The sequence below is a fragment of the Stegostoma tigrinum genome, chromosome 34, assembly GCF_030684315.1.
Source record: "Stegostoma tigrinum isolate sSteTig4 chromosome 34, sSteTig4.hap1, whole genome shotgun sequence".
Classification (NCBI taxonomy): domain Eukaryota; kingdom Metazoa; phylum Chordata; class Chondrichthyes; order Orectolobiformes; family Stegostomatidae; genus Stegostoma; species Stegostoma tigrinum.
This window is the reverse complement of record NC_081387.1, coordinates 11,950,493-11,974,295: the sequence shown is the minus strand read 5'-3', so window position 1 is coordinate 11,974,295 and position 23,803 is coordinate 11,950,493. Positions and strand designations below refer to the sequence as shown.

Sequence of the window (23,803 nt, the reverse complement as noted above, 5' to 3'; positions counted from 1 at the left end):
GGGTTTATTTGTTATTTTACAAAGAACAATGCAGCACAGGAACAGGTCCTTCGACCCACAAAACTGCACCAACGCATGATGCTAAAGTGAAATCATTTGCCTCTTCACTATCCACGTATTCCCTGCCTATTCATGTCATCTGTCAGGGTGCCTCTCCTGTATTTGCCTCCACAAACGTTTGTTTGATTTCAAATTTTTGATCAAGTTTTCTTTCATTTCCATTCTTCATGTTTTATTGCAATTATTTTAATTCCACTTTGTGATTCCGGCACGACAGTCACCGGCAAAGGGAGCAATGGATATGAGCTTGATAGGACCATTTCAGAGGGGTATGAGTAAGCTCATTGCTGTGGTCACGGACTCATAATTAGACCAGGATGGGTAAGAATTGCCTCCATGAGCCAGGTGGAATTTAATAACAGGTCACGCTAATATTACTGCAACTCCAGCCTCTTAACAAAACGTCTTTTTAAAAATCTGCATGCGTGAAAAGAAATAACAAAGGGCATGTGGTAAATCATAATTTGTTAATGCAGAGTAAAATAACGGCACAGGGGCCTGTCACCAAGTCACCCTGTAGTTACACGTGCTCAGGGCACCCGCTGTGGCCATCTGGCTCTGCGTCAGTCCCCTGAGATGAGGAAATTCTAAAATCCCCTGGCAATATTGGTCAGCCAGGGCTTCCTGATTGACCAACCTTTACAACCCCGATCAAGGTCTCGTAGTCAATAACATCCATTTGGTTCTAATCATTACACAGTGTCAATCGGTTTAATAAAGCAGATTGTGTTGAACACACCAGTGGAGGTTTTCAATGGTGTAACTAGGAAAGTAGTTGAGGGTAGACAGTAGCTGTAATATGTTGGAGTTTCCAAAAGACATTTAATGAGATGCCACATAAGATTTATTTTACTTGGCTCTGATGGAATTCGATGCATTTTATTTTGCATGAAATGAGGTTAAAATGTAAATTAGGAATAAATGGATAATAGGATATAACTAATGGAATGTAAGGCTTAACACTTGGAGCTCAGTTGTTTATAATATATTAACTGTGACCAGGCCTTGTTTCCTTCAGTTCGTTTTGACTTGCTTCATCTGATTTGAAACTCATGACATTCAATTATGACCAAAATTGATGAGGTGCTGAGAAAGTGTCTATTGAAAATTACCTACTGAGCCTAGATTTAGGCTCTGCCTAATACTGCTGAATTTTAAATTGGATTTGACCAATTGCTTGTTGTAGGACTCTACTCCGTAGATCCCCAGAGAGAACGAGAAAGAGCGAGCGATGCAGACATAATTTTAAATCAATAAGGGAGCAAGAGTTGTAGTTGTAGGGAGGGAAGGTGGACTTGACGATGAAGAGATCAGCCATTGACTGGCGAAGCAGACTCAATGGGTCAAATACATATTCCAATTCTCAAGTGTTTAAAATAGTAAGCCGAATGTCTGGATTAATCCTATAGCGGCAGCTTTGCCGTCATGCCATCGTCCACTCTGTTCATCCGATAAAGTTTTGGCAGAAAAGTTTTGGGGTCGCATCAACCTTAACTAGTGAAGTCAACCTTTCTGTCGAATAAGGATTGCTGCCTTATACAGCGTATATATCATATATACAACATGGTATTTTTGCCAGGGCTTGAAGGGACGATCATTTTCGCTTCAAATATGACAAAAAGCGCTACAGGCAACTATACAATCAACAGATGACACCATGGTAAAAACGTGATTTTATTTCTTGTTCCTGAAAATTAAGTTGTAGGTAATGACTTGCGAGAAGATTGCATTTTCCCTGCTAGGACTAAGGCTGCAGTCGTCTTGTCCCCAAAGCTGTAGCGGCAGTATCCCTACCTCTGAGCCAGGAGGCCCGGATTCAAGCCCTCACTTTTTCCAGAGGTGTGCAATGACATCAGTGAGGCCAAGCGGAGGCTCGGAGACCGTTTAGTAGAGCACTTGCATTCTGTTTGTGACAAACCACAATGCCTTCCAGTCGTGAACCATTTCAACAGCCCCTACCACTCCCTGGATGACATGTTCATCCTGGGTCTCCTCCCAGGTCACAACGATGCCACCCACAAACTGCAGGAGCAGCACTTCATATTCCGCCTCAGGACCCTGCAGCCCGATGGCCTAAATGTGGATTGTACCGGTTTTAGAATCTCCCCACCCCCGGTCTCATCACGCGACCAACCCCCCCTCTCATCCCCACCTCATTGGCCTGGCACCTGCCCATCTTCTCTCCCACTTGTGCTCCTGAGATGCTGCTTGGCGTGCTGTGTTCATCCAGCCTCACATTTTATTATCTTCTCTCCCACCTATCTGCTCCTCCCACCTCACTGACCTATCCCCACCACAGCCTGCCTGCACTCACTAATCATCATCCCACCTACCTTCCTCGGTCCCACCCCTCCACTCTATTTATTACCCATTTCCCAATTCCCTTATCCCTCCTGCTTTTCTGAAGTAGGATCCTGACCCGAAGGTCAGCTTTCCCGCTCTAAGTGCTGTGTCCCTGCAGCTCCACGCTGTGTTATCTCTGACATCTCTGAGCAGGCTGGTTAGGAAAATCTCGGGAACGGTAGGTTCCATGTTTTGCATGCGACGCCGAAAGGCCAAAGCAAACATTGCACCATTCAAAGACAGTAAGAACTGCCGACGCTGGAAACAGAGATAACACAGTGTGGGTCTGGAGGAACACAACAGGCCAGGCAGCGTTAGAGGAGCAAGAAAGCTGACGTTTCGGGTCGGGACCTGCGAGAGGATTAGGGTTAGCGCTGCGCAGTAAATCACAGGTCATCCGGCCGAGGTAATTCTGCCACAGTCATCAATTTGTAAAGAAGGCCGAAAGTTGGGAAGAGGCACTTACTGGATGTTTCAAAAACAGTGACCGCCATATACAGATAGTGACCCACAAGCTCATTCATCGGTTGCAAATGTTTGATTCTTTCCTGGAGATTTGCCGTTAATAGAGAGATCTCCGCCTCTCCGTGTTTGATCTAGAAGTGAGAATGAATACATAGTTATATCATCCAATTTAAATCCGGTGCCTTATTGTTTCCGGTCTCGATGTTATCTCCTGTCCTGGGCTTTGTTTACCAGAATTTACTCCTGATCTTGGAATACTGCGTTCGATTCTGTTCTCCCTGCTGTAGCAAAGATGATGTGAGATTTGAAAGCCAAAGGCTAAGGGCAGACCTTCTTTAAAAAAAATTGTAAAATCACAGGGGGCACACTAATAATGGTGAGAAGAGGCAGATTTAAAAAAAAGACATGGACTTTTTTGTACACGGAGGGTGGTGTGTGTGTGGAATGAACTAGCTGAGGAAGTGATGGATGCTGGTGCAGTGATAATATTTAAAGGGCATTTGGATAAGTACATGAACAGGTTCAGAGGGATAGGGACCAGAAGCAGGCAGGTGGGACTGGTTTAGTTTGGGATAGTGTTGGGCATAGTCTGGCAGGTACCGAAAGATTGTTTCCGTGCTGTATGGCTCTGTGAAGGCCATGGACAGGGTGAATAGTAAGGTCTTTTCCCTAGTGTAGGCGAGTCTGAAACTAGAGGGTATAGGTTTGAAGTGAGTGGGGACAATTTTAAGGGGCAGCGTTTTTCAGGCAGAGGGTGGTACGTGCATGAAATGAGCTGCAAAAAGAAGTGGCGGAGGCTGGTACTATTGCAATATTTAAAAGGCATCCGATAGGTAAATGAATAGGAAGGGTTTAGAAGGATATGGGCCAAATGCTGGCAAATAGGACTAGATTAATTTAGGATATCTGGTCCGCACGGACCAGTTGGACCGAAGGAAATGTTTCCGTTCTCTACATCTCTATGACTCGATCTTAGCATTCGGATTTCAACTGGAAAAAAACAGTTAAAACAAACCAGAGACCATGTTGGAATCGATTGTCCTGAAAAATTGATTTGGTTAGGCAAACTAGCCAAAGAAACGGTACAGATTAATAGGAACTGGACTACCACCGGTAAGGCAGTCCGAGTATGGATCTCAATTACACCAGCTGGCGTGAGGGAAGCCATGTGCAGCTGAAAACTGAGAACAGCGGAGTGGATTCTTGCTCTGTACCCGATTTAAAAAAAAAACGAAAAAAAAACTGCTGATGCTGGAAATCAAAGGCAGAAACAGCATTTGCTGGAAAAGCGCAGCAGGTCCGGTAGCATCTGAGGGGCGAAATCAGTGTTGACGTTTCAGTTCCAGTGACCCTTCCTCAGAAGCGCTGGCAGCTAGGAACATGTTATTTATTTTAGGCAGAAGAGGGGAGGGGTTAAGGTGTAAATGGTGGGTGGGGATAGAACCCACGGAGAGAGAACAGCAGTTTGACAGACAAAGGAGTGGCTGACGAGCAAGGGCGAATAGCTGTTAATTGGTACCATTTAGTGGTCAACGACAAAATTCTCCCAATTGCAGCCAGTGCTGAGGAAGGGTCACTGGACTCGAAACGTTAACTCTGATTTCTCGACACAGATGCTGCCCAGACCCTGCTGAGCTTTTGTTTGTTTGCCAGCAATTTCTGTTCGCTGTACAGCCCAGCCTGACTTTATTACTGCATCGAATTCAGTGAAAGTCAGGCGGAATCTAAAACAGGCTAGGCCCGAAACGTCAGCTTTTGTGCTCCTGAGATGCTGCTTGGCCTGCTGTGTTCATCCAGCCTCACATTTTATTATCTAAAACAGGCGGCCGGTTTGTTATTAGGATCAAAAACATCCCCCACCCCCACCCCCGGCTTGTGTTCAATATCTGCCATTCCCGATCAGCACTTTACGAGCAACGTTATGTTGGGAGTGCAGATATGCTCCAGATCTGAAATTTCACAGCCTGGTTTATATCAGTGGCTTGAAATGCGTGGGTCTGGGAGATGATGATCTTTCCACACGGTGCATAAGATCCTTCTGTGTGGGTGCTGTCACGCTTTATCATGACAGCTTCTCAACTTGCCTTTGAATTCTGACAATGACATTTACTCATTGCGGTCGCCGTATCAACAAATCGCTAAAACAGTGCCAATTCACGACACAGGTATTCCGAATTGAGAAAAAAGAATTAACACGCTCTTTCATGCCTTTCTAACTGCATATCGCCACCATTTTCTGCCGGCTATGGAATGTTCTCACCTGCTGTGTCTGTTCCAGTCCCCGAAGGTATTCATTCTTGTCCGTTTCGTTAATGATCCCGAATCTCACATAAGACATTCCTTCCACAGGTTTCCCGAATGTGTATCTTTTTTTAAAAAAAATGGCCAAAGTGGAGCAACATTATTTGAAGTAAACCAGATGCCGGTTGTAAACTTTTGTAACAGTGCCGGGCAACCCACAGATTTACGAAATCAACATTTCTGATGTTGCAAATTAGGAATGATGAAATAAGATGTGTTTTGTCAAGTGTGCTCGTCCGGAAAATGCACAAGAATACCAGGTCAATGGGAAATTACAATTTCTCCTGCGTGAGTGTTGGTTGGCCTGCAATTAGAATCTGCGTGGTAGAAGCATTCCCAATGTGTTTGCGCCGATTACAGTCGATTGACACTGAACTGCTAGGCTATGCATACATTTTAAACTAAGTTAGGGATTTTTTCTGAGAAATGAATCAGCAAATGGCTGTCATTTAGTTTGTTAAGCTGAAACAAGCTGCGTGTGTCTACTTAAGATAATAAAATGTGAGGCTGGATGAACACAGCAGGCCAAGCAGCATCTCAGGAGCACAAAAGCTGACGTTTCGGGCCTAGGCCCCTCATCAGAGAGGGGGATGGGGTGGGGGTTCTGGAATAAATAGGGAGAGAGGGGGAGGCGGACCGAAGATGGAGAGAAAAGAAGATAGGTGGAGAGGAGAGTATAGGTGGGGAGGTAGGGAGGGGATAGTTCAGTCCAGGGAAGACGGACAGGTCAAGGAGGTGGGATGAGGTTAGTAGGTAGGAGATGGGGGTGCGGCTTGGGGTGGGAGGAAGGGATGGGTGAGAGGAAGAACAGGTTAGGGAGGCAGAGACAGGTTGGGCTGGTTTTGGGATGCAGTGGGTGGGGGGGAAGAGCTGGGCTGGTTTAGGGATGCGGTGGGGGAAGGGGAGATTTTGAAGCTCGAGAAGTCCACATTGATACCATTGGGCTGCAGGGTTCCCAAGCGGAATATGAGTTGCTGTTCCTGCAACCTTCGGGTGACATCATTGTGGCACTGCAGGAGGCCCATGATGGACATGTCATCTAGAGAATGGGAGGGGGAGTGGAAATGGTTTGCGACTGGGAGGTGCAGTTGTTTGTTGCGAACCGAGCGGAGGTGTTCTGCAAAGCGATCCCCAAGCCTCCGCTTGGTTTCCCCAATGTAGAGGGAGCCACACCGGGTACAGTGGATGCAGTATACCACATTGGCAGAAGTGCAGGTGAACCTCTGCTTAATGTGGAAAGTCATCTTGGGGCCTGGGATAGGGGTGAGGAAGGAGGTGTGGGGTCAAGTGTAGCATTTCCGGCGGTTGCAGGGGAAGGTGCCGTGTGTGGTGGGGTTGGAGGGCAGTGTGGAGCGAACAAGGGAGTCACGGAGAGAGTGGTCTCTGCGGAAAGCAGACAGGGGTGGGAATGGAAAAATGTCTTGGGTGGTGGGGTCGGATTGTAGATGGCGGAAGTGTCGGAGGATGATGCGTTGTATCCGGAGGTTGGTGGGGTGGTGTGTGAGAACGAGGGGGATCCTCTTGGGGCGGTTGTGGCGGGGGCGGGGTGTGAGGGTTGTGTTTCGGGAAATGCGGGAGACGCGGTTAAGGGCGTTCTCGATCACTGTGGGGGAAAAGTTGCCGTCCTTGAAGAACTCGTGTGTCTATTTGATTTGTCTGTAAGTTTAGAAATAACCAAAATTTAGCAAATATCCGCGGATAACCCAGCACGTCAGGCATTCATTGTAGAGAAAAAGACGAGAGTTGAAAATTTCAGGTCTATGTCTTTTCTTCAGGGCCCGTTCTCGACCACTCCCAGACAACCCCCACATAAAGCCAAATGAGAGATATCTTGAACTCTGAGATAACACGGTGAGAGGCTGGATGAACACAGCAGGCCAAGCTGCATCAGAGAAGCTCCCCTGATGCTGCTTGGCCTGCTGTGTTCATCCGGGTTCACATCGTTGCATCTCAGATTCTGCAGCATCGACAGTTCCTACTACCTCTGTAACTATTTTGAACTCTCCTTTGTTTGAGAGACCTGAGTTGAGAAATGTTCGCTGGTTGCAGAAGCGGCCTGAATTTTTGTTTGTCGAGCCAAAGCAAATAGAACAACAGACAGAAATGTAATATGATACCGAAAGTGTTGTAGGAGATAACGATATTGTACTCACTCTGCCGAAATTTTGCACGTGAATTTGTCCTTTGTTATCAGGTAATATGTTTCCTGGCACCCAACTTCAACCTTGAAACTGGGAAGAACTTTAAAATATGTTTTTAATTTTTAAGATTGAAAGTCTGTGATTTGTTTCCATTTCTTAGTTGGAAAGTTAACCATAAACTGACAGGACATAGCCTCAACTTTCGCCAAAAAACAAACACAAATGAATTTGGATCTGTCACAGTTTAATACCTCTTTGGCGTTCCTTTACTTTTCTGACGGACGTTATATACCTCACACTTTACCTAAGATTGCTCATGCACTGCATTAACACACCCACAACAGATGTTTAGAATCCAAAAGCTTTGTGTGATTTCATTGACTTTCCATTTGGCAATATGCACAATTTTTTTAAAAACAGAGATAGACAAATGAGCAGATACAGTTAGATTAAAGATAGATGTGGATGGATGAACAGAAAGACAAAGAAGAAAGCAGACAAATGCTGAGTGAAACAATTCGTATTGCTAGTGCTACCCAACCAATATCGTCTTCCAAAGACTTAGCTGGAAGTGAAAAAAATTGCCTGCTCAGTTTTCCAGCTGTTTATAAATTACTTGGATTCATTTCTTGCTTTTGTGGATGGTTGGAAAATAGACCAGGAATGAATTATACGTCTTTAGAATTAGAATTGGAATCCCTGCAGTGTGAAAACACGCCCTTCGGCCCAACAAATCCACACCGAACCCCAGAGCATCCCACCCAGACCCTTCCCCTTAAACCCACCTAATCTGCACCTCCCCGAACACTACGGTCAATTTAACATATTTCCAGATCTACATTTCCATTTACTTCATCTGAGATGAACATATGGGGAGAGGTGACACTGCATATTTTGTACCATGCAGTATGTATGTATATACTATTTTGTACCATTCAATACAAATGTGATCCATGATCTTTACCAATCGAGTAACAAAATTTGAATTTAGCCCTATTCAAGGCTATCAGCAGAATATCAGTTTGATTGAAATTATTCTCTCCTTCAATTTTATAGACTGTGCACATAAAAAGTACTTTACAAAATCATCTCTCGAACAAGATCCTGGGATAATGAAAGTTAGTATTAAAAGACAGTCAGGAAAAAATGAAGACAATCCATTATATTCCTTCCCTCAATATACAAGTGTTAAAAATGTTACCGAATTCCTTGACCTCAAATTGTGCGGATTCCATGGACATTGGTGAATCCTCAAATTGCGCCTCAATCCTCCAAATGCCAGGTCTGTTTAGAAAAGGTTAGCAGGGCATTCTTTAGAGCTTCTCTCGACTATATCTTGGAGCGGTTCACATGAATGATAAAAAGTACTGAAATTCGATTTAACTGTTGACACGAGATAAACATGTTGTATGGGACACAGCTAGCATTCTGCCTGATAGTTGAATCTAGGAACTTGTAAAACATATTTTCTTTGTTCCTGGAGTTTAAAGACACCAGTTGTCTGACCTATCTTTAAGTTTCAGTCAGACACCAACTAGTCGGACAATTTTCTAGTTACCAGTTCAGGTTAAAGTGAATATTATGACTGGTCAAAATAAATGGATAAAGAAAATATTTTTTAAAGAAGTGAGGGACTGAACTGAACAAACATTAAAAAAACAGACGACTTCAGCCAAACACATTTGAACAAATCCGAATGGATGCTTGTATTTTAAATGATTTTTTAAAAAAACTCTGTCTGAACAGTATCTACTTCACTCAGTTTGGGGCTGATGGCCTACTTTCTGTGCCACAAAGACATCTGGGCATAACAGTGTTGTACCTTGGGTAGTATGCTTGTTTGTCTTGTAAGAATGGTCTTATTGAAACTTGAAGTCGAACATCACAGATTAAAAGCGATATTTTCACTTCGGTTTCTGGTAAAACTGATTGATGTAAGGTTCTTTGCAAGCTATTCTTCCAGACAAACACTCGAAGTGTGTGATCTTGCTATAGTCAATGGCCTCTGATCTTTCTTTCGTGCTAATAGTGTCTACACTTTAGATGCGACCTGTTCTGGAACTTCCGGCATTCTGAAAGAAACTGGGCCAATGCCAATCATAAGCGGAAGCGGGCCATTCGACCCCTTGAATCCACACAGCCTCTCCGAAGATCACCCCAGCCAGCCCCTACTTCCTACCCTATCCCCGTAGCTCCACATTAACTATGGCTAACCGACCTAGCCGGCAAATCCCTGGAATATGGGCAATGTGTCATGGCCTATCTCCCGAACCTGCACACCTTTGGGTGTGGGAGGAAACCGGAATACCCTGCTTGTTTACAAATATTTTCTAGCCTGGCAGGCCCCTGTGAGATGCAAATGTTGCTAGGTCCTTGCCATCAGTTGCTAGATTGAATGAATGTATGTCCAAGTATCGTCAGGCTGGTATGAAAAAACTTCAGAGCCATGCAAAGGACATGCGGTCATTGTTTCCAGGCAGATTTGTAATGAATCATAGATTCCCGACACTGTAGAAGCAGGCCATTCAGCCCATCGACCACATGCCGACACTCCGAACAACATCAATCCAGACTCATTCCACCACCCCGGCCCTGTATCCCTGCATTCTCCATGGTTAATCCACTTAACCTGACATTCCTGGACACGCTGGGCAATTTAGTACGGCCAATCCACCCTAACCTGCACATCCTTGGCGCCCCAGATTACTGCAGAGCTTCCAGCCTTCGAGAAAGAAGCAGATTCGTGACTGCGTACCACCACACACGCTAAAGATATCATTTAACCCCTGGTAACCTTGTCGAGGGCTAGGAGGAAGCTGGGTCCCCGCATTTGAGCACCGCGGTGCCCAATGGAATTTATCCCCCGCCCCAGGGCGGTATTGTCGCACTGTAGGTCAGCACGCCTGTCTCACAGCGCCAGGGAGGCAGGGTCAATTCCAGCCTCGGGCGACTACCTGTGTAAAATTTGAACGTTCTTCTCATGTCTGTGTAGGGTTTTCCCCCTCAGGAGCTGGCTCACGTCTGACTTTTAGGATGAAGGCTTGGGGAGAGAAAAGGTGAGATTCGCAGAATAGAGGCAGTGTTACAGCGTTAATGAAATGTTCTTCTCTAGCTATCTATCCATCTATCGATAAATATATATAAACATAAATAATGCTAAATCATTTGCAAAAGTTTTTTTTCTAGCCCTATTCACAATCTGAGTGTTCTTTACAACGCTTAAACTCAATCTGTTGTGGTAATGCATTGTACATCTTCTCACTTTAGATTCTATTTATTATTGTCACATTTACCTAGGTACAGTGAGAAGTCTTGTTTTGCGTACAATACAGGCAGAGTTCAAAGTGCATCAGGCTGATAGAACTGATGGAGGAATACAATATTACGGCTGCTGGAAAGGTGTACAAAAAGCGAGACCCAAGTTACGTTTAAAATTCAAAGGTATTACACGATGTGGTGCAGATACTTAACGGATAGTGTCGAACTACAGTTTTTAAAGCGTGAGTAATTTCTATGGATCTGGATAGCAGGGAAGTCTCCGTTCTCGCGGACAACAGCTGGCAAATTCTGTCCATGGTGATATGATTATCTGGGGCTCCACCAGCGAACTGGTTGAGAAACGACCACTAAGGGGTAGGGGGCGTGGAATCATCACCGGATCCGCAGAAACGGTTCGACTTCCCAAGAAACGGAAACGTGCTCCGAGAACGGTCAGGTTTCTGCTCAGGGTAAAAGGAACCTATTGGCAAAACAATTCCATGAACTTACTCGGCGATATCCGGGATTTTAATCTGGCGACTGAACACTTCTCCAGACCGTCTGATCATGCTGGGAAACTGCACATTTCTGGAATTCTAGAAGGAGAGATCGATGTATTCAATTCGACAATTGACGGTGATGTGCTGGTTCAATTTTCCATTCGATTACATGCAAGTTGAGAGCGGCCGCAGAACTCGCGTTACCTCGCTGTGCTTTTGGTGCATAATTCACTGAATACAACTCAAAACTCTGTTCATTGTCCATTTTGAATTCTGTTGTGTCTCGCTATTTTACCAGAAAACGGAAGAGCAGCACTGGTGTAATTCATCAAGGTCACATGTGGAAATTGAAATTAATTAAATTAATCAAAACATCGTAAAGAAATCGGTGATGCATAATTCCCGATGTACTCACATATACAGTTATTTTAATCGTCTCGCTCACTGGTCTCATGTATTGATCCAGAGTAAAGATCCTGTAACGCACTGTACAATAAAATAAACGGACATATCACTGCGCTTGAATAATAATGTTTGTTAAATGAAAAGAGTTACATAAAACATAACGTGGCGGAATTGCGTTTGTCACCAGCTACGATTTCCCTGGGTGATCAATTCCAGTAACTTCAATAGGACGGAGCAGAAAGCAGGGCTCACCGAAGATTTAACCCTTTAGTATGCAAAACTGGGTTTTACATTTTTGAAGATGTCTTGAAACACCACCGGAGTAGATGGGAGTTGAACTCAGATCTCCCGGCTCAGAGTTAGGAAGACTACCACGGCGGCACAAGAGCCCTAAAACTGATTCTTATCTCGATATTTGCGCAGTTGGACATGAGTGGGGACTGTGAACAAATATGTTCGCTTTTGATGCTGGTGAATCACAGAAATTGCAGAAATCTTGTGGTCTGTGCCAGCTTTCCAACTGAGTCAAATCTTCTGCCTCTACCTACCCACACTGCATATTGTTCCCATTTATGTTCCCATCTAATTCCCATGTGAATAGCTAATAACCGTGTAATTCCTCCTCTTCTCTAATGTCAGTTGGGATTTCCTTTAGAATTCGAATATTTGTTCATTTAAAAAAAATAGAAATCGTAGTCAATGGAACTGGACATGGGCTGAGGCACAAACGTTCACCACAAACATGACAGCGTCCATCTTGTTGTCCCAGCTTTGTCCTGTCGGTTCCACAATTTCAAACCACGTTGCAAAATAAAATCTTCGAATGGTGAAAACGAAGTAGCTCTGGCAGCAGCAAGTTCTAATGACAGAACACAGACCTGAGCCACTGAGGTTTTTCTTGCTCCTTTGTTGTTAGCACAGCCTTTTATTTTCCTTCATCGGATGCCAGTGTCACTAAGAAGACTAGTTTTGTTCCCAACCCTTCAAACTCCCCACTAACATGGCGGGGAACTTGCCAATTGTTTCTGGTTTCAGGCATTCCGCGACAGTCGGACTTTGCTTTATACTTGAATTGTGAATTGTGAATTTGTCTGGCTGGGAGGAGTACCGGAGAGAGTGGGTTGCCCATTTCACACCAGCCCCACTCTCCTGTCTATTGGCTTCATGTTTGATGGAATGACCTTTAAGATGCGGCCTAGGATTAAATTAGGACCAGTTGTGTGGTCGCCGTTGTATGTGAGCATTTCACTTGGTAATATGTGACAGGATTGGCAGTAGCTGGGTGAAGCCTCATAGGTGCCATCCAACATTAACGCAAACGGGTCACATTCTTTTGCAAAAATACAGAACCCGTTTCTTTCCAATTTCTCCCAATTGTACTTTCCACCCGGTTCCCCTGAAAGATGTCCATGGTCCTATTTATGTTCGTTTGAAGTCCTGCATTGAAATGTGTTTGGTGTGTGAGTAGGTGTAACCGTAACACATTTCACAAAATAATATGTGTTGGTATTTTGCTGTAATGTTCAGCTATGTTATCCAAGCAGACATTCATAGCAGAGCCCTGCTGATGTGGTCATTATTGACCTCGGCTTTATGGCTAATTCTATTGAAGGCATTGGACCTTAACAAGTTTTATAACATCACAACTAAAGTAGATGATTCACCGCTTAAACGTTCATCCCTTCATCACCAGCATACGATGGCAGCAATGTGCACCATCTCCAAGATGCACTGCAGCAACTCGCCATGTTTTCTCTAACACCATCTTTCAAACATGTGGCATCTACGGCTTGGGAGGGTAAGGGCAGCAGGCACAATTTCATCTCTAAGTAACACACCACCTTGACATTGAGCCAGGTTGTTGTTTGTTTTCACTCGTGCTGTCCCAAAACCCTGGACTCCACTCCCTAAAGACACAGTGGATATTGCTACACTCCAAGGATTGGAGAGGGTTAAGAAAGCAGCTCAGTGTCATTTTATGCAGGTTAATTGGGCAAACGCAATGAATGCTGGCTAAACAAGCACAGCCTGTGAAGGAACATCAAAATCAGTCCAAGGCAGACTTGTACCAAAATCCTTTCTTATGTCGAATTATAGTTGGGCATTCATGTTTTGAAAGGTAGATTAATAACTATTCTAAGCCATTTAAAACGATCACGTCACTTGCTGTTTCACACGTGCTGAAATTTATGTGTTGTAGAAGGCTACCACTCACCATTTTCACTTGGCGTGTATATTGGCTTGTCAGTCTGAATGAATATATAACCCTTTTTTGAGGAGAGTAGGATTGGAACCATTCTCCTTTCTGAAAACAGTTGTGGGCATTCAGCAGCAAGAGAAATGTATTTGTCTTTACGTCCCATAATTTTAGCCTCCTTGATGTGATCAGCAGAAGCCTGCAGGGTTTGATAACATGGAGATTAGCAGTGCTGTGTCTAGCTATTTTGGATCAAGATTAATTGAGCCATATCAGTGTGAATTTTTCACTTTGCTATAGAAGTAGAAATACAAAATTAGATTTGATTCGAAAGTATGGTATTCGTATATTATGATGATCAGAGAGACTTGCTTGTATTTGTACTCCAAGGCAACATGTAGATGCGTTAAGCAGTTAAAAATGGATTTGCATTATGAGTTTTATTGCAAAGTGATTGGAATACGAGAAGTAAATTTCCAGCTCTAATTATAGGGCTTTGGTTGGAAACCCCTGGAAGACTGTGCAGTTTTTGTCTCCATATTTAAGGACTGACATACCTACATTGGCAAACACAGTGAATAAGCATAAGATTGAGTCCTTGGGTGAGAGGGTTGTTTTGTAATGGGCGGGCTGTATGATTTAGGAGCACACACTGCGCAATTTTGACGAATGATGGATGGTCTCATTTACAAAATGCAAGCACTTGGAAGAACTTGATAGGCTAGACAGTGAGTGGTTGCTTCTCCAGACAGGGGAATCTGGAACAGTGTTCTTCAAGACAGACCAGAGACTAGGTGTCAACAGCACACCACAAGTTGAACTGGGAAGCAAGAACTCTAATAAGCCTGTAAAGATACTGCCCTACTTTAATAAGTGTTACTTTGTGACTAAAATGGAGCTTCCCAAGTTAAGGGATCAATTTGCTTCCTGTTGGCTGAACGATTAAAGTCTCAAACAAACCACTGTGTTTTGAAATTTTAATTTGTCGCATAAATCTCACAAAATTGACAGTAATCTGAGCGATGGATAATTTTCTGTTGCACAAAAGACCTGCAGGTCATATTGCTTTGCCTTTTCACTTCGGTCCAAGTTGTGTAGTCAGTATTAAAATGATTGTATTTAAATCTACTCTTGTAGACATTGTCCATACATTTTTTTCAGCAATCTCTCTGGCACAGCTTCCCATTTCTCAATGTCTGTTTCACAAGGTCAATCTGGTGCCAAGCCTAGGGATTCTCAAGGCATCCAGCAGCAGGTATGCTGTCCAACATATGAAGCAGCCAACCATATCAAAGTATGCACACAAATAGCAAATCAGAAAAATGTCAGTTTTTCATTTCAAAAATGGTTTTCCAGCCAACTTTGGTGGAACAGATAGGTTGAATTAAGGTGGGGGTTGAAACAGAATAAACCAATATTTTCTAAGATTTTTAAAATATGTGTTTCAATCATAACAGTGAGAGTTTGACATTCCACAAAATCATACATCATTTATTTCATTTCTCAGAAACACTGAAGCTATTTTGTTGTAATTCAAGGCTTAATATGCTGTTAGACACAAGGTGTGAATTTTCATTTTTTTTAATTCAAAAGAAGACCAGTGACGTAAAGGGGAAGTTTATTGTCAGGTCATTGTAGTCTACCTGAAGGAAGTTTGGGGAACTTCAAGAGTGCAACATATTGGAAAATACAGAACCCGAGGCAACAACTTTTTTTGTGTGTCAGTTGCCCTGCATAGTAGGATCACTAATTTCATCCTTATTAACCTTAGTTTCAAATGGGGATAGTGGCTATAAAATATCAATGAGTTCAACTATAGAATAATAACCAAGGATTTCTTTCAAAAGCTAAAGCCATTTCTAAGAATTGAATCATTCACTTAAAAATAGCCCCAATCACAACTAGGATAGGCATCGATATGCATTTTTTATGAGCTCGTCTATAAATGGCATCAACCAGATGCATTAATCATGGCTGCAAGGTTTGTTTTGCATGCACAGCGGTACAGATATAAAGCAACATATTTCAGATCTATCAGAGCGTGGCTTATGGTGGAAAAAATGCAAGAAGCAGGCTGTGAAATAGTGGTGCCACTTGGGTAGCAATCTAAAACGCCTAAAAGTAATGGTGTTTGGACCTTGGTTCAAATTCCATCACGGTTCCTGCTGGCGGTATTCGCATTTAGATCATAAAATGTGGAATACTGAACCCCTGAATGGTGACCATGGCAGTTGTCGCTAAAGACCCATTTGCTTGAGTCGGATGGAAATCTACCATCTGTTCCGGACACACAACACTGTAATTGTAAATGGCGCAACACGCCACTCAGTTCAAAGGATGAGAATGTAACACTGGCTTGTGAGCGACATCACCATCCCATGAAGGAGTAAAGGAAAGGACAGAAACCGTTTTCTTTTTTATAGCTTTGAAGATCAACTTGTACTTCATTTAATACGCCACTACACATGTTATCTGCATTTATTATGACGGTTAAGTCAAGAATATCTTAAGGATCTAGTATCAACGCTAATATGAAAAGCGTAGCTAGACCACATTTAATTAATTGCCAGGTTTTTAGGAGACTAGTGTCCTGAAACTATAAGCATAAGCTCAGGGAGGCTTTCACGTTGTATCAAACCGAGAGTTATCATTGCAGCTAGAACGTACATTCCCCAACAGCTGTACGGAAGTAAATAAATGACAGATGATTCGCTATACGAACCCGGATGGCAGTACTTACCACAATTTGTTTGATTTGACGGTAACCATTTTCTGCCGTTAGATCAAAATCAACATCCTTGGAATACTTTCTGAAGTTTGCCGCATCGAATAGATAAACCTTGATTTTGACCGGTTTTTCTGCTCCCTCCAGCTGGATAGCGACGCTTTCATTTACCCCGATGTGAATGATGTTGGGAGCGCTGATCAAGTAGCTACGATTAAAAAAAAATTATAAAACGAGAAGTCGAAGAATTGGTTAACCAGCATATCAAGTATTAGTAGCCATTGAGGACCCGCGCCAGCAAGTGGCCGAATGGCCTTGAACGTCCCAGCACCAGTCCGTGTGAAATTGACACAATTCGCGCCGTTTGCTCATCTGAAATTGACCACGAAGCGTAAATGTGTGAGTTTCCACCACGCGCTGTGTCCTGTTGCAATCCTCCGCCGGTGCAACCAGCATACATCACTGACTGGGTGTAAACATCAACTTTTTTATGCTATAGTGTCACTGCAAAAGTCCCTGGAAATGTTTGCCAAGTATTCGGCGAAAAAAAAGTTAAATTATGATTCAATGAATTCCAATCAAAATTTAACTGTCTTTGATTTCCATTATAACGACATTCCTTTAATATTTATTTCCCTTTCCCTCTGCTTTGGAATCCGCTAAATGTGATCTAGTTCTGTATGGAATATTCCACTTTTCGCCGTGATGGGGGCTTCCGTACAATATTTCTATGGAAGCCAGCCAGGTGGCATTTGGAAGCAGGAGTATCAATCCTCTTGTCGTATTAAACTAAATTAGTGCTGGGGATCTTCAGCCTGTCGGACAGTGTCCTCGTATAGAGAAGCACACTTAACAGGACAATGGTTAAGCTACTACTTTTGTTTTACCTGAGACGTGAGGGCGCATTCAGAAAAAATGCTAAATTCGGAAATGAATTCTGTTTAAGCCAGCTGGCGCGTTCTGGCCAATTCATCAGCTGAAAAATTGCCTGGGATGTTTCGTGCCTTAGGGGCTCTGCTAACTATCAAGCAGAGCAAGGACACTCTTATCACTCTAATGCAAAATATATACCTTCAGACTACTAGATCCAAATACTGCACTTGTCACATTAAAGTTCCCAAAATTTCGGAAGCTCTACATCAACGATAGTAAACGTCTCATTCTGTATCACGAGGTGAAATTGTTGACAAACATATTTTCATTTCGTTTTTTTATCGTTGACCACTCCTGTGAAGGAGATTAAACCTGCCATCTTAAAATCAAAAGTAACCAATGTGCTTGTGTTTCACATCGGCATGGTATAATTTCACTCAGCTTTTTGTCTTTTTCTGAAGGCTGTGACACAAGACAGATTCAGCCCTGCTGGTCGCTGACATGTCTAATCTACAGTCGGGAGGATTATTTGAAATGATTTCAAGGCGTGGAGCTGGATGAACACAGAAGGCCATGCAGCATCAGAGGAGCAGGAAAGCTGACGTTTCGGGCCTAGACCCTTCCTGCTCCTCTGATGCTGCTTGGCCTGCCCCGTTCATCCAGCTCCACGCCTTGTTGTCTCCGATTCCCCAGCATCTGCAGCTCCTACAATCTCTGTTAAAATTACTTCGCTTGAAATAGCAGACACAAGCATGCCCACACATATCGGCACACACACAGAGGCATACACACGCATACATATGCGTACACACGCACGTACACACACTCTCGCACAAACACACATAGACACACAGAAACAGACACACACACACACACACACACATTCCGCAAATTCAGACTCCCTCACACGCAAGCACTCACTAGCACATGTACATAGATCTGAACACACTCTCATCACAAACGCGGTTACAGACATACAGTCTCACAGGCTGGCACACGAATACGGGCATGCACGTACACAGGCCACATGCCTACGGGTACACAGCTGCACACAGCAACGTTTCTGCACCCATTCAATTCCCTAGCCAATCTCCTGCCATTCCGCTACATCCCTGCTTACCATCTCTAACTAACCATTGAAGGCTCATCTTGAATGCATCGCAATCGAGCCTGCCCCCACCACGTTCCCAGGCAGTGTATTCCTAACGCTAGCCATTCGCTGTGTGAAAAGATCTGTCACCCCCGCCCCCAATCACCGTTTCCTCGTTTGCACATCATTTATATCCTCCCGTTCTTTTTTTAACGAATGAAAACGGTTTCCCCCTACCTACTCTATCAATTCAATAAACAACTGCACCTCTCAGTCGCAAACCATTTCCACTCCCCCTCCCATTCTTTAGATGACATGTCCATCATGGGCCTCCTGCAGTGCCACAATGATGCCACCTGAAGGTTGCAGGAACAGTAACTCATATTCCGCTTGGGAATCCTGCAGCCCAATGGTATCAATGTGGACTTCACCAGCTTCAAAATCTCCCCTTCCCCCACCACATCCCAAAACCAGCCCAGTTCGTCCCCTCCACCCACTGCATCCCAAAACCAGTCCAGCCTGTCTCTGCCTCCCTAACCTGTTCTTCCTCTCACCCACCCCTTCCTCCCACCCCAAGCCGCACCTCCGTCTCCTACCTACTAACCTCATCCCACCTCCTTGACCTGTCCGTCTTCCCTGGACTGACCTATCCCCTCCCTACCTCCCCACCTATACTCTCCTCTCCACCTATCTTCTTTTCTCTCTATCTTCGGTCCACATCCTCCTCTCTCCCTATTTATTCCTGAACCCTCACCCCACCCCTCTCTCTGATGAAGGGTCTAGGCCCGAAACGTCAGCTTTTGTGTTCCTGAGATGCTGCTTCGCCTGCTGTGTTCATCCAGCTTCACACTTTATAACCTCAAAGTGAACTGGTCCCACCTGCCTGGTCCTGACCCATGACCCTCTAAACCTTTCCTATTCATGTATCTATCCAAACGCCTTGTAAGCATTGTAATTAGTCCCATATCCACCACTTTCTCAGAAAGTTCATTCCACGCGCAAACATCCCGCGTAAAAAAGTAAGGCTGACGTCCTTTTTACACCTCTTTCCTCTCACCTTAAAAATGTGCGCTCTCGTCTTGAAACGCCCCATGCTGGAGAAAGGACAACTACCATTAAACCTATCTATCCCCCTCATTATTTTTATAAACTTCGATCAGATCGCCTTTCAACCTCTTATGCTCTAGTGGAAAAAGTCCCAACCTATCTAACCTTTCTTCACAAGTCACGGTTCAAGAATTTACACAAAACGCACACACATACTCTGAGAGAAGAACACCAACGTAGACACATATTCCCAATGATATACAGTATGTATGTGACATACTGACACAGGAATACCGACACACACACACACACACACACACACACACACACACACACACACACACACACACACACTCATTCACTCTTTCTCTCACACACTCTCTCTCTCTCACACACACATTCTCTCTCTCTCTCTCACACACACACACACACACAGGCACACAAAGACAAAAGCACTCCCAAAGACAAAATCACACACGTATACACATGCATGCAGATGAATGCACATACTTCCGCACACTGACGTTAGAATAACGACACGCAGCCATATACACATAGAGACACATTTACACACACATTTACACGGGGGCGCACACTGACATACAGACATGCACAAATACACATACACCCGCACACACTGACGTAAGAATATCGGTCCACATACACTGATACCTGGTCACAAATTCACAGACATATGCATACAAAGAAGCTCACTGACACACTCACGCACACACAAAGAAATATACATACATGACACACTCTGACATAAGAATCCTGACACACGGAGACGCAGGCACATAAATACATACACACATAGAGACTCAGAATCACAAGCACAAACAGATGCAAAGTACTAAATTGATGCTTTTTTTTAGAAAAGGAGCTGGGTAGAACATTCTGCCCGTCAGCTGAACCTTGGCATTCAAGAGGGGATCATTGCTGATCTGTTGTGTTCGGAATCCCACAACCCATTTAAAGCAGGATAACTTTTGATTCCCTGCCCAGCAAGAATCCATCCATCCCTAACTATTTAACGTCCCCATGTTCAAGGCCTTCTGAAGCAGAACATTCCAAAGTTTAATAAAACATCGAACAAAAATAACTGCTCTGACAGGGTGAGTACTAAGGTCTATCCAACTTTCTCGTATGAGCAAACATGTTCATTTTCAGGTTTCAATCGAATAAACTTCCCACCAATAGCCCCACATCCACTCCTCAATAAGACCAACAGCACAATCCTAGGAAGTCAAATTCCTTAACCACCTACAAAGCACCTTTCAGATTGACTGGGCCGCTCAAATTTACCGGCAGCAGAAATAAAGTTTATCAGACAAAGAATTAAAACGTGTTGAACGCAAGAATTCAGAGCCACTGCAATCCTAGCTTACATCGCGGGTAGTTGCGTATGACGGATGGAATGTGGCAGACTATTTTCACAAAACATCCTACACACACACACACACACACACACACACACACACACACACACACACACACACGCGTATACACACACAGACACACACAGAGACACACACACACAAACGTTGGGGTGAAAGATCAGTATTGAGGGCGCTCCACCGTCCTTGGAAATATGCACAATCCAACTGAGGGCGCGGGGCGTTGCGGGGAAATGGGAACTCGGTTTAGCGGCCTGCCTAAAAATCCACCAATTCGCCCCATTAAAATCTATGGTAGCATTTATGCTAGAATCCACGCCGCTGAATTGTCTTCGCTCCTTTTTGAAATGGGCGAAAGAGCGCGAACATTCTTGACATTACACGCTCAGTCATAGCTCCAGAGCATTCGCATTAAAGTCGCTTACGATGGTGCTTGTTCGGTCACCAGTATCAACGCTGACAGCCAGAACAGGAAGAATTCCCGTGCCATTGTTAGAAAGACGGCCCGCTGCCGGTGGGAAGGTCAGCGAAATGACAACCTAAATGCGTTGTGTAAAGTTCTAGAGATGTGAGACAGTCAGAATATTGACTCAATAGTTAATGATTTACATTATTGGATATTTGAGTGGACTCGTGTGCGCAATATGAATTGCTACCCCAACCAGCCATCCACCAACTACAAGCACACATACACACACATACATACATATACAAACCCATACACATGCACACACATACGCACACACAAATACATTCACACACATATACCCACCTACACACACACAGACACTACACACACATATGTATATACACACATACGCATACACATACATACACACACATACACAACTCACATACACGCACATACACAGATACACACACACACAAACATATACACACACATATACACATGCACACACAAGCGCGTACACTCTCTCATACACACGTACACACATACACACACATACACACACACATACACACACACACACATACACACACACACACACACACACACACACACACACACACACACACACACACACACCACACACACACAAACACAGAAACACATGCACACAATTAATCCAAATTTCTCCATGGATCTTGTGCTGAGGTTTTAGTAAGGAGAATAAAACGATGACATAGCCCATGGACAGAAAGACTCCCAACAGGATTAGTTACGGGTGTGTTGTCATTCAATTTGACAAACTGATAAGTGACTGAGATTCAGGCTAACAACAGGTTTTCGGTGTATGCTCAAGGGAATCAGTCTGAGCAGTTATAAGGCTAATTAAGGAAAGTTTCACATGGTTTATGTTTTCATACATAAAACATGCACTGAATTTGTAATCTGACTGTCTCGCACAGTATTTCAACGAGCTGTCCCAGTAGTAGAATACTCTTTTCCCACAGCCTGCAAGAAAGCAACGTTTGTCATAGGAAGCCTGCGATAGTGAAGGTCGAAGACAGGAAGGGGGATAGGATGGAGAATGCAGGTGGAACAAACGGGAGAAGATGCAAAGCGGGACTACGAAGATAAAACCATAATTGAGAAAGTACTGGTATTCAGAATAATTTAATGTTTTTGCAACAAAGGGGCTGATCTGGTTGACTTTATTTGTAAGTTAATAGAAGAGTATGATAGGGTGGATGGCATGTCCAGAGGGATCCAAAACAGAGACTTACAAGCATCTACACTCACCCTTAAAGTGATAGAAAAGGATAGAAGATTTTATTTTCACACAGGGAGAGGTGAAAATGAGGAATTTGCCACAATAAGCAACTGTTGAATCAAATAATTGTGTTTAAGGCGAAATTAGATAAGCTTAGATGAGAAATATTTAGATGATGCATTTGTCTTATTTGATTTATGGGTCGTTTGTTTTGTTGGATCAGAATTTATTTTCCATTCCCAACTTGAGATCCATGTAGTGTAAAGATATCCAAAGTGCTATTAGGAATGGAGTTTCACAGTATTGACCCAGGAGGAGCCAAGAAATAATGGCATATTTTGAACTCAGAATGGTGGATGGCTTGCAGCTGATGATATTCCAATAAATCTGTAACATGTCCTCCTGTGGTAATGGTTTTGTGTTTGGATGTTGCAGTCTAAGGATCGCTGGTGAGTTTTTTATGTTTCTTGTAGATGTCAATACTGCTGCTACTGAACATCATGGCGGAGGAAATTAATGCTTATGAATGTGGTATCAATCAAGTCGGTTGCTTTGTTTTTGTATGGAGTCAAGCTTCTCGAGTGTTGGTGCAGCTGAATTCATCCAGGCAGATGGTGAATATTCCATCACACTCCCGAATTGTCCCTTATAGTTGGTGGGCAGAAATTGGGGTGTAAGGAAATGACTCACACACCACTTACTACTTGTTTCTAATCTGCTAGGTCGCCATAATGTTTTTTGGTGTTAGTGCAGTGCGGTCACTGGCTAATGTTAACCCTTAGGATGTTGATAGTTAGGGATTCATTGATGAGCGTTGTGAGGCATACATTAGATTGTCAACTGTTGGAGATAGTCACTGCCTTGCACTAGTGTGGCATAAATGATACGTACCACTTTCCTGCCTAAACATGTCAGGTCTTGCTACATATTAATATGGGCTATTTCAGTATCTAAGTTGGCATGAAGAGTGCTCAAGATTGTGCGATCATGAGTGAGCATGGAGAGAGATAATAGGAACTGCAGATGCTGGAGAATCCGAGATAACAAGGTGTAGAGCTGGATGAACACAGCAGGCCAAGCAGCCTCTTAAGAGCAGGAAAGCTGACACTTGGGGCCGAGACCCTTCATGGAGAGAAGTTCACGGGTGACGCAGGTAGAGATGGTTAGGCCTAAGATACTGACTAGAGGAACTCCTGTGGAGAGGTCCTGAAGCTGAGATGACCAAATTCCTACAACTGTACTTATCTTGCTTATGCTTGTGGTGACAGCAATTAGCATAAGGTAGCCTCTGGATTACCATTGGCTCCAGTTTTACCAACATACCA

At 43.7% G+C, this 23,803-nt stretch overlaps 1 protein-coding gene across 2 annotated transcripts in view; it reads right to left on the bottom strand.

The window, feature by feature from the left end:
• LOC125467691 (complement C4-like) overlaps window positions 1-21,336 on the bottom strand; it is a 101,427-nt gene extending 80,091 nt beyond the window's left edge. For both annotated transcript variants that reach the window (XM_048563854.2, XM_059639638.1), the window contains exons 1-9: window positions 21,228-21,336; window positions 16,411-16,603; window positions 13,689-13,869; window positions 11,484-11,554; window positions 11,079-11,164; window positions 8,512-8,594; window positions 7,323-7,410; window positions 5,129-5,234; window positions 2,870-2,999 (exon numbers count right to left, since the gene is read on the bottom strand). In XM_048563854.2, the coding sequence (XP_048419811.2) occupies window positions 2,870-2,999; window positions 5,129-5,234; window positions 7,323-7,410; window positions 8,512-8,594; window positions 11,079-11,164; window positions 11,484-11,554; window positions 13,689-13,869; window positions 16,411-16,603; window positions 21,228-21,292 (1,003 nt within the window). In that variant the 5' untranslated portion in view covers window positions 21,293-21,336. The remainder of the gene's footprint in view (window positions 1-2,869; window positions 3,000-5,128; window positions 5,235-7,322; window positions 7,411-8,511; window positions 8,595-11,078; window positions 11,165-11,483; window positions 11,555-13,688; window positions 13,870-16,410; window positions 16,604-21,227) is intronic.
• Between the last annotated feature and the right edge of the window lie 2,467 nt (window positions 21,337-23,803).